Raw genomic sequence first — 11,157 nt, forward strand, 5'->3', positions numbered from 1 at the left:
CAACAGTAAGCGCGATCAATGCGTGTTCAGTAAACGCAACACGTCTGTGTTACCTATTTGAAAGAAGTCTATATGCATTTGCCTGTTATTTCTGACAATTTGATATATGAAAAATGTTGCATGTGCTTGAGGAAGTGAAACACCAATCAACAAAACCGCTTCAAAAATATGATATGAAAAATATTTAAATACCACCGTTAAATTCCCCCAGAGACTTCAACTCAGCCAGAAGCTGGACGCCACTAATCCAGTTTATGCTCTACTTTTCGTCAGTTGTTTGGTAAATTGCTATTGAACACAGTTGGAGAGGATTTGAATTGCGATTTTTGTCTCAATTCTTTTTCATCCTGGCACTGATTTTCTTTTGGTGTTGGCTAAAACCTCTTTCGGGGGTGCCAAAGATTCCTCTATGAAGGAAAAGCCCTGAATAAGCACCAACCTCATCTTTGGCCTTGAGCAGGGCCTCCAGCTCCTCCAGGGACTGGGTCAGCTCATCCTTCAGCCGGTCACTGGGCCCGTGGCCTCCGTGGGCTTCGAGCTCAGCCACCTTACCACACAGGACAAATCAGGGTCAGCATGTGGGACACGGCTTCAGCTTACCCCTACTGTTGGCTCATCATATCGGATTGAATTTTGCAATAACCTTTCATACTCACTTTTTCTCGCTTTTCTTAACTGACTTCAATTTAACTGTCTGAATTTTGTTGTCTATCAGTAATAATATCTTGTTGCTCTTGTGTTTGTGACCATCTTGCCTGTTGGATACTATGTGCTAAATGTTTTCTTATTGTGAAGAATTTTCACTGTTTTAATTTGTTTATTTTTAAGCAAAATATTAGGATCATTTAAAATGCTGCACTTCTGTTATTCTTTAAAGCTTCTGGAAGACAGTATCAGTGATCTCCGTGTACACATGTCCTGAGTGGTCCACTCTACAGAGAGGACCACTCAGGACAGCTTTATCACTTAAGACCAGGGGTCTTCAACGGACCCCTACTACATATACATATAAAATTAAGTTGCATATTAATCTGGGCCTACAATACTGGTGGGTGGCCTAAAGCCTAAATACATATAGTTTGAATGCATACAATACTAAGCTATTAAAATAATAATTGTTGGCATGATTTTATAAATCATGTTTTAATCTTACACATACACAGTGAAGGGTGAATCCTTAGAATAACTATCCGTGGATGGCCTAAGTGACTACCGTAAAGGGGCCCTGCCACATGTATTTCATTACTTTGTGGTAATGTCTGAAGTTCCACCATGGACTCAGTAATTTGGTTAACTTGGTTACCTTGTTTCAAGGCATTCTAGCGTGGTATAGAAAGCCTGCAGGAAGATTCAGCTATATTTGTGCCAGTTTATTAATATTCATTAATATTCAATGAGATCAGCTGTTTGACTCGGATTGGCTAACACTAGCCAATGAGAGTCTGGCTATCACCATCCTTTACCCAGCACAACTGGGCGAGCTCATGAATAGTAATAAGCTCAGGCAACATGACATCAGACTGACCAGCCGTTATCATTGGCCTGATTTCTTGTCTTATTAATTTAAAGTGGCTAGAGCTGACAGAGGAGGTAGCAGTTCATCTTCAAATTCACCACTTAACACAAACACATATGGACCTGACATAGTTCAAAAAATACAAGTAAAAACGGTTTTGTGTGGCAGGGCATCTTTAACTATAGGCCAGTAAGCATATCATTGTTTTTTTTCACATTTATATTTGCTAATAATATCTTTAATTTATTTCAAGATTTTTAAATTTTTGACAAAAAGGAACAATAACTTGCTGGCCTCTCCTGCAGTAACTCCGAGGACCCTTTAGGGGTTGAAGAGGTCTGCTTTAGAGGCTTCAGGTTATTGGTGAGAGTTCTCAGCCTCACATGCTTTCAGTTATTTATTTATTTTAGATTTTTTTGGAGGCTTTTTCCCTTTATTTCAGAGTGACAGGAAAAGGAGGGAGAGAGACGGGGGATGACACGCAGCAAAGGGCCGCAGGTCGGATTGGAACCCGGGCCGCTGCAAGGACTATGAGCTAGAGGTCAGCCCTGCTTTCAGTTATTTTTAATAACTGTAGCTACAAGTTCTAACATGCTACAACTTCAACCAGGATTCACGATGAGCGAGTCTCATCAGCATTATCAGGTGAGCAGGGTGAAATCCTCTCTACTTTGTCATCTGGCCGGGTGAATCAGATAACAAAACAAAAACAGAAGGGCAAGCTCTAAAATGCCCCTGCATGTGACAGAGACAAACAGGATTATTATAAACCATGTATGGTTGAGACGAGGAGGAGCGGTAGAAAGAAAAAAAGAAAAAGAGAACCGAGTAGATGCCAGCTCCCTCTGGTGATTTTTCATTTTCTCCTAACTGGGGCATTGAAAGTAGGATACTGCTGTCCTACAAACCCCTCTCCCTCGCACACCGCCCGAGAGACGTGAACCATTTTCAGCCACCTGGTCTCCTTCCTCAGATAGAGGCAACGAGCTCGGTCCAAAAGGAGACCGACGCAGACAGGGTTCTCACTTCTCTGAATTCATTTGATGACGTGGACCAAAACGCCATAAACGGTTTCTTGTTGAAATACCAGACGAGTGGTGGAGAATTTAAAGAGTAGTGATCGATACTGTAAAGCAGAGCTGTAATGGAAAGGGATCAAGGTGTTAACGCATTGAATCAGACAGGTTTGTAATTGTCAGGCCGAGGCGAAGTCGCTCCCAGAGGAGTCAGCCACCAGCAAATGTGGAAAGCCCGTTGATTGATGAGGGAAGAAAGCGAGGGCAGAGGCATCTGCAACCACTGGACCCTGGGAGGTAATTCAAGTGCAGTGGTGGAATGTCGCTAAGTACATTTACTCAAGTACAAATATGAAGTACTTGTACTGTTTATATGAGTCTTTTCTTTTCATGCTTCTTTTTATTTCTACTCCGCTACATTTCAGAGAGAAATATTGTTACTTTTTCCTGCACTATATGAATCTGACAGGCCTACGAGTAGAGCAGATTAAACAGTTCATTGATTGACAAACTGTTTTGATCGTTTCCAGTTTCTAAAACGTGATGTTTCTGCATACAGTGCTTTTACTTGTAATACTTTGAGTACATTTACCTAATAATACTTACATACGATTACTTAAATAACATTTTCAATGCAGGTTCTTTACTTGTATTTTTATTTGTATTTGTACAGTGTGGTTTTGATCTGAAGGATCTGAATACTTCTTTCACCACTTTTCCAAGTATAAAGCCCTCCTGAGGCTCGGGGTATTCAGACCAAACTCCCAAGGGGTGAAAATGTGACAAATGCTGTGTGCGTGGTGAACCGGTTCAACCGGCAGGGAAAACGTTGATTAAAGCTTTTGGAGGGAAAACGTCTGCAGCACAAGTCACGTCAAAGATCACAAAGTGTGTTACTGGCCTGACTAACTTGTCTTTTTTTATTCTTTTTTTCTCTGAACAAGTGCTTTCAAACCGAGGGAATGAAGTGACGAGCCAATCTAAACCAGAATGAGCTCTCTCTGCAGAGAAAGACGTGCGACTCAGCTGTTACTGAGTACAACAGACTCCCGGCAGCCTCACCTTGCTCTTGTTCGAGCGAGGCTTTTTACTTTTTTTTTACTTCAGCAATGATCTGAGTGTCTGCTGCCGGGGCCGAGCTTCACAGCTCCAGCATTGATATTTAGGTGTGACATGGCCATCAGCCTCTGGCCTGCAGGTTACTACAGAACGACTTGGCTGCCTCAAGAGAGAACAACTACTTTCCAGTGTATTACTCAATAATGCATGAAGGGTTTTTTGGTTTGTTGCTGGCCTGATTTAATTTATCTTTAAACAGATCTGTTTCCACACTCACCTCGAGCACCAGGAACACTTTAAATAGGTCTCGTGATAACTCCCAACACATTAATATGGAGCTGTAGAGTTAGATTTTCACAGTACATATAGTACATATACATATACATATATATGACATCCAAAAAGGAAAGGGTCCGCCCGTTAACAATTTCGATTCACAATCAATTTTGGCCTGCAAAGGTGTGGGCCAGGCCAGGAACTGTTTTTCAAACTGTAGTTACTCAAAGCAGAATTTGGCAGATTTGCCAACTTTGAAACTCTGCTCATCCGGCTGTAATACAGCTTGTTGTCGGTCGGCTGTATGGTAGCATACTTTAAAAATGTAATCATTGTTTTACTTGATTTGCTAAACTCTATGATGGCTTAGGACCGGTGTTGCTGACCTTTTTAGTGATTTAAGTCAACCAAACTGTAAGTGAGAAAGCTATACATATAGACAGGTAATAATACAGTCAAAGATATGTACATTCATTTCAGTTAAATAAAAGCATGTCAATGATCAATTCATGTCTGGCCCTGGGTGTGATTCTCACACCCCTGTATAAAGGGATGCATGAGGATGAGGTGAAGGCAGTGTCCGACTGAATGCAGGACAGGCTCACCTGCTCTCTGAGTCTGTCCGTCTCCTCCTGATATGCGGTCAGCTGTTTCTTCCACTGCTCCACGTTAGCATTAGCCTCATGCAGAGCTGCCACCAGTTTGGTGTTGCTGTCCTGCAGAGAGAAGAACTCGGCTTCCAGGTTCATCTCACAGATAGACCTAAAAAACACAAACCAAAAACTGTAAAAACATATTACGCAATACTGAACATATGGCACATTATTATTATGAGCCAACTGCTGAAAACAGAGTCCTTTCTCTTTTTTAAGATACATTTTTGAACATTTGAGAGGACAGCTGAAGACATCGGGGGGGGGGGGGGGGGGGGGGGGGGGGGGGGTGACATGCAGCAAAGGGTCACAGGTCAGAGTTGAACCCGGACCTGCTGCATCAAGGAGTAAGCTTCTATATATAGGCGCCCGCTCAGCCAACTGAGCTAACTGGGCGCCCTGAAAACAGAGTGTAAAACACTGCAATACTGAGATGAATGTTTCCCAACTACTACAGCTATCTGTGTACTCACAACATTTTTTACTGCTGCCAGGAGTTTGGAATATGATGAAAAACTGTTGGCCTGGTTAACACAAGCAGCAAGCCACTACAACAGCATGAGGCTATACCAAGGACTGCAGCCTGCAGCAGCACACCTACTGGCCAGAGTGAAGGTCATTTCACAGGTCTTCTAACAAAGCAGAGATGAACTCATTAAAATGTCCAGAGTGCAGACAACAAGACCAGAGTGTTCCCACAGTGATCCTCCCACCCTGCAGAGCTGACTATCCAGAAGATCTCTTCATCAAAAGGCTGAATGAGACACGGGAAAAGACTTTAAGGAAATTAGAGTGCTGACATGTCCCTAATAAGTTGGATCATCAAATGTCATCAAAAAGTAATTTACCAAGATGGTTACCAAGTACATTTGGCGTCATGGAGTCTTCTTTTGTGTAGTTTTTTGACATTTATTTCCAGTACAATGATCGCACTGACCTGATAGAAATGTTGTGAGCACAATGCGTCATCATCTCATGTAGCTTAAAGCTGAATCATTTTAGGGACTGCATTTACAATGTATTTAGTCCCAATATATGATATGTTTATTACACTCCACAAATTAGCTATATGATTGTTTAGTTTCCATAAGAGACATTTGATATTATTAAATGTTGTTGTTGTTGATATCAGTTAGATTCTCTCTTCATCCTCGATCCTTCGCCTTTGTTCTGTCCTTCTACATCCAGAAAGCTTGAGGCTGCCCCATGGCAACAGTTTCCCATGGTAACCATTAAGGAGCAGCTTTCTGTCCTAATAATTGGACTGTAGGACATAAAAGCATTGTGGGTGCCTCAAACCGACTGAATGAAGAGATGTTTACAAGCTTGGTTTGATGTATGCATGTATGAGTCAATACCTAAAGAATGGCCTCTTCACTTCCATGAAAGCCTAATAAAGTGAATGACGTCCATCTGTAATCAACCCTCGAAACTGAAAACCACGTTAAACACTCAGTGAACTCTGATGGGGAAGTGGATGTAAAATGTAATCCATTACCCGCTCGAGCGTGATCAATAGTATCGATCAAGTGAAATCTGTAACAACCTCATGACATTTAGCTGAAGTTAGAATTACAAAAACTAAATGTCAGCACCATCCCAATGATGATTAATCTGTTAAAATGACTACTGGTATAATAAATCCCGTAAATGTTTGAAGAATTCCTGATTATTCTGACTAACTTGATAAGAAATCCCATTCTATCTCAACATTATGATTTAGAGTTTTCTAAATAACTGGAATAAAATACTTTATTCCCATTACAGTGGAGACGTGGCATGTGCCCTCTAATGTGAATGTATTGCCTGTCTTTAAAGGCATTGGTTGGCAATTTGGGAAATAGACGTATTTTCTTTTATGCCGAGAACTAGATAAGAAGATCAATACCACTCTCCTTCCTTTTAAAGGCAGGGCTGGTATTGTTAAAAAGCTAGCAAGATTGGAAAGTAGCATCTCCTCGGGGCTTCATGTCTCACTCACCGGCAAGTAAACAGCTAATATCATACTGAGTACTGTTCTACTACTCTGGCTCATACACGGGAGGGGTAGAGTACGTGCAGCGGGGCAAGGAGGCATTTCATTGGTTCTTTCCAAGCGGACCGCGAAGACGTGATTGGTGGAAGTTTTTAGCAGCAACAGATAACGGATCTTTTCGCTCCTTTTTAAGAGCCCAGGAGTTACTTATTACTGTCCATTTCACACAATATTTAATGTGTATATTGGAAATAGTTACCAACCCTGCCTTTAATATAAAGCTGAAGCCAGGAGACACTTAGCTTAGTCGAACATAAACATTAGCATAAACGCTTTGTCCAAAGGTAACAAAATCAGCAGATCTGTAAAACTACAAATTGTCTTTTATATATATATATTTTTGGGATGATTAAACAAACAAGATATTGATGTTAATAAGTGAGCTCTAGAGGTGCTGGCAGGTGTTTTGTTACCTTTGAACAAAGCTAGGCTAACAGTTAGCTGCTAACATTTATTTGACTGTAGCTTCCTATTTACCTTAAAAGGCATGACTGTGAGATCGTTCCTCTCATCGTAGTCTCAACAAGAAAAGGAATGAGTGCATTTACCCAAAATGTCTAACTACTCTTTTAATGATTTGTATTTCTGTTGTCATTTCTTTTAGCCGTAACTGTAACATTTAAAGTTATATAGTTAGACACACTCTGGTCTGACCTATCTGCCGTTTCTGCTGTGCTTATTTTCTGTCCTGTGTTGCTTTGCTAGCATCTCTGATAAACTAGATCTAATGTTAGGAAGAGTAACGTCACTGCCGGTATGAGTGACTTCTAGTTTGGGCATTATTTTTAGTCGGTGGCCCAACAGATGAATTAGGTCTCCAACCTAATGTTAGTAAAGTGTTATGAAAGCATCAAACATGCATTTCAGATCAAAGTGCCCATTTGGAACGGGAAATTGCTTGGCCTGTGGTATTGCTGGTTGTAGAATTCTTCAAAACCAAATTGTAACCATCCCAAAATTACTTACAAAAGGACCCCAAACTACCAGAGAGAGAGAGAGAGAGAGAGAGAGAGAGAGAGAGAGAGAGAGAGAGGGGTGTTCATTTCCATACAGGTTTAGTGGCCTAACGGTGAAGTATGGATTTGATTCGCGGGGGTATTTTGGCGACGATAGTGTTAGTAATAGTGGTAAATTAGCAGTAGATTTAAAACTGATGTGTCTGCCCAGTTCAGCTCTGAGATAGATTTTCTCGCATGGCAAGGTGCTGTGAAGGAATAATCTCAGAAATTATATTATGTTCTGATAGCTCACAGCCAATTAGTACAATAGCAGGAAAAGAGTCAAAAGCTGTAAACCTCCCAAACACAGACATAGACACACGTACAGATACGTCGGGCTTTATTAGATAGGTAGCCTGCCTGTAAGTGGCATCACGTTCTGTCTGCCACTTGTTGTCTGTAGCTGGTTGGGCTTTGCATGTGTGGGATTCTGAAATGTCCTTAAAATTCGGGTAGTGTAATTTGTTTATTCAAAGTCAAAGACTACTATGCACATTTTTGTGCATCTGAGGTGTATATCACATTTTAGCTGTCTAAGCTCCGCTGCTTTCTCTGACCCTCTCTGTCTCTGGTCCTGTGTTCAGTCACTGCGCCGTGGGATTGGCCAGCGGCTAGAGCAGAAAAAGACAATGTGTGCTTTTTTACCGATCTATATTTAACAATATCTTTTGCATTTCTAATCCAAACAACGTCAAACTGCACTTACTCGTGCCCAAAGCAAGACACCTGTCAAGTTTGAATCCATTGGACTAACGGTTGGACAGATATGGGAATAAGACACAGACAGACAGACAGACAGACACACACAAACAGACAGACACACACACACACACACACACACACACACAGACAGACAGACAGACACACAGACACACGTTCCTGTAATTTATAGATTAATGAGATGAGAGTATATCACGTTGTTCCTTGTCCCCGTTTGCTCTGTGACGTTAGATCATATGTACGGGACGCAGGAGTTTTGTACCCTAGGTCTAGGCCACGTTGGAACTGAACCATCCCCATGACAACCGACTGAAGGTCATAACATGTGGCGGGAGGCTCCAGAAACATTTTAGTGAGTGGTTTTAGTGAGCCTTGTGCTAACATTTTTTTCTTTTTGTTTGCCAAAATATATTTCCATGGCCACAAAAATCAAAATACAACCTTAGTTTCAGACACGTTTGTGAGCACTGGATAAAGTGAGAGATAACCTTGGAGGTTTTTTTCATTTTCTTTCAAATCACAATGCAAGATTTTGAAAGAAGTTTTAATCACCAAATTGAAACCGGATTCTTAACACCTACACAAAACATCAGCATCACACAAAGGGTTTCTTATCACAGTTGGCTTCTAAGATGTTTGAACAGATCGGACTCGGGTGTTTTTGTTCTCTGATGTGATGTGCGTGCACATAACTCAATTACCCTTCAGAGAGCATCTTTTTAATGCGCTCCTTTTCAGAAGACAGCGTGATGTCCGCACTCTGGCTGCGAAACAGCTTGTCCTCGGGTCCGTTCACACACATCACCGGTGGAGACTGGAGTTCATCCGAGAGGTCCTGAGAAACACATCAGTAAATGGACTCTACTGATAGAACACACACAGCATTACAACACCCAACAGATTATACAGAGAGGAAGGGGGTGGCTACTTTCACCAATACTGCGTTCACATCTTAAAAATCTCATTACATCAAATTCCAATAAAGATTGCTCAATGTTTAAATTAAAAACACACACAAATAAAGTAAGGCTATACAGCAGAACTACTTTTTTGTCTCCTGATGGACTTATGCTAATGTGAGCTGTAATATTGAGATAGTTATGGTGTCTGCTTTGGTCTGATAAAATAAGTGCGGTCTGTCCATCACAGCAGGTATGAATTCAATTCAAAACTCAGGGACAGACAGAAAGGAAAAGAAAGATATTTAGAGCATATTTGTTGTTGTTTTTTTGTCAGTTTCTGCTTTGTGTGGTGTAAACGAATATTTTTTTGTTCTCGGAGTAGGAATGATCAAACGACAGACTCACCTGTGAGAACTACAGAGGGAATCCATCAGGTGGAGGAGAAAAAACAGACAAAGAAACATGTCATCACAAAACTCACCGTAGGCCAACATAATGAGCTTTCCACAAAAATATCACAACCATAAGCAGGTATGTTGCTCATCACTACTTAGCAAGAATCAAGCACCATTAACTGACGCAGTTGGCATTTGTCTGGAGCTTCTCCAATGTGATCATTCAATCGATAAAGACGTGGAGCGAGAGACACCACTGTAGAACTGTAGAATTACAAGGGAAATGGGCATGCGCCTCATGACCAAGCAGATGCTACTGATGGGTAATTATTCTCTATTGATCAAAAAAGCCCTGAGCCGACTACATGTCCATCATTACAGTGTTTGAGTCAGAGGCTTCTCAGCAGCAGTGGATGTGTTGCACCGCTGAGCGCCACGGGATCACTTTACCGTTGTCCTAGTTTTCCTCATTTTCTCCTCCCTCAGAGACAAGTGACCCAGCTCATCTTTCTTCTACCTTTCTTTTCTCACTCCCTCCATCCTGCCTTTGAATTAGTAACAGTGGCCCTGTCTTATAGCTGACCTGCTGCAAAGTACCACAGGTGCATTCAGGTAACTCTGACCAGTGCTCACAGTGTCTCTCCTCAATCCTAAAAAAATGACATTCATAAATGCATCACTGAGGGTGGGTCCTGACAACGTTCTCAAGTCTACACTATATGCCTGATCCACCTGCAGAGATTTGCTCTACTTTCATGTTCACGTTGTTTTTCCTCACCTGAGGAGCAGCGATGCTTAGCGCCGTGTTGGCCAGTTCTTTGTCCTGCGACTTTTCTCGTGCCAGACGAGCTGCGTCTTTTACCTCCTTAAACTTCTCGGAGAACTTTTCAAAAGGGGGACAAGTGATAAATGGGTTCAGGTAATGAGACATTAATAATGCAGCACTCATTAGCCTCCACAAATGTGCAATGATTGAGAAGTTCAGATAAACAGAGAAGATTTCCTCAAGTATTTATCAGTGGCTTTGGGTCAGTCTACCTGGTGCAGCTGTTGCTCGGTAGCAAAACCAAGCCCGTACACAGTGTTGGCCCTGCTGTCCGCCCACTGACCGAACTTCTGTGACGTCTTAGTAAACGTCATGCTGGGTGTTACGGTGCAGTTGATGATTGCCTGCAAATGTAGAGACAACAAAGACGATCGTCCATTCAGGTGCGTCTACAGCAGTGGATAACACAGACAGTTCAGATGCCTGTAATCCAGCAGCGGATCTAAGAGTCCAGACAAACACACAGCACTTGAACTGGCGTTTAAATAACGTTTCAGAACAATGGACAGAAGTACAAACTGTCCATTGTAATGATATTTTCCTATTCTTGTGCTGAAAAACAATAAAAAGGTGCAAAAGCAATTATTTCATTCCATTGATAATGCAATGTTACTTTCAGTGGCATTATCTGACCATAAAGGACCACCCTTGGCCAGTTATGTCAACATGGATGGAGTTAGATAGCGCTTCAATACTGCTTTACTGAAAATTGAATCCTATATCACTCCGTTTATCGCAGAATTCCAGATATTTGCAGAAAT

At 41.5% G+C, this 11,157-nt stretch overlaps 1 protein-coding gene and 1 long non-coding RNA gene across 6 annotated transcripts in view; one reads left to right on the forward strand and one right to left on the reverse strand.

Moving 5' to 3' along the window:
- LOC116698920 (homer protein homolog 3) overlaps positions 1-11,157 on the reverse strand; it is a gene marked incomplete at its 5' end in the record, with an annotated part of 20,985 nt that overhangs the window by 1,393 nt on the left and 8,435 nt on the right. The window contains 6 exon segments of one of the 5 annotated variants that reach the window (XM_032531163.1): positions 440-547; positions 4,473-4,629; positions 8,975-9,087; positions 9,581-9,589; positions 10,349-10,453; positions 10,609-10,740. In XM_032531163.1, coding sequence (XP_032387054.1) covers positions 440-547; positions 4,473-4,629; positions 8,975-9,087; positions 9,581-9,589; positions 10,349-10,453; positions 10,609-10,740 — 624 coding nt within the window. 5 annotated transcript variants of the gene reach the window in all.
- Positions 7,083-11,157, forward strand: part of LOC116698921 (uncharacterized) — a 23,356-nt gene continuing 19,281 nt past the window's right edge. The window contains exons 1-2 of the long non-coding RNA XR_004334324.1: positions 7,083-7,093; positions 8,180-8,184. This is a non-coding gene — a long non-coding RNA (uncharacterized LOC116698921). The remainder of the gene's footprint in view (positions 7,094-8,179; positions 8,185-11,157) is intronic.

This window comes from Etheostoma spectabile, chromosome 12, assembly GCF_008692095.1.
Source record: "Etheostoma spectabile isolate EspeVRDwgs_2016 chromosome 12, UIUC_Espe_1.0, whole genome shotgun sequence".
Classification (NCBI taxonomy): domain Eukaryota; kingdom Metazoa; phylum Chordata; class Actinopteri; order Perciformes; family Percidae; genus Etheostoma; species Etheostoma spectabile.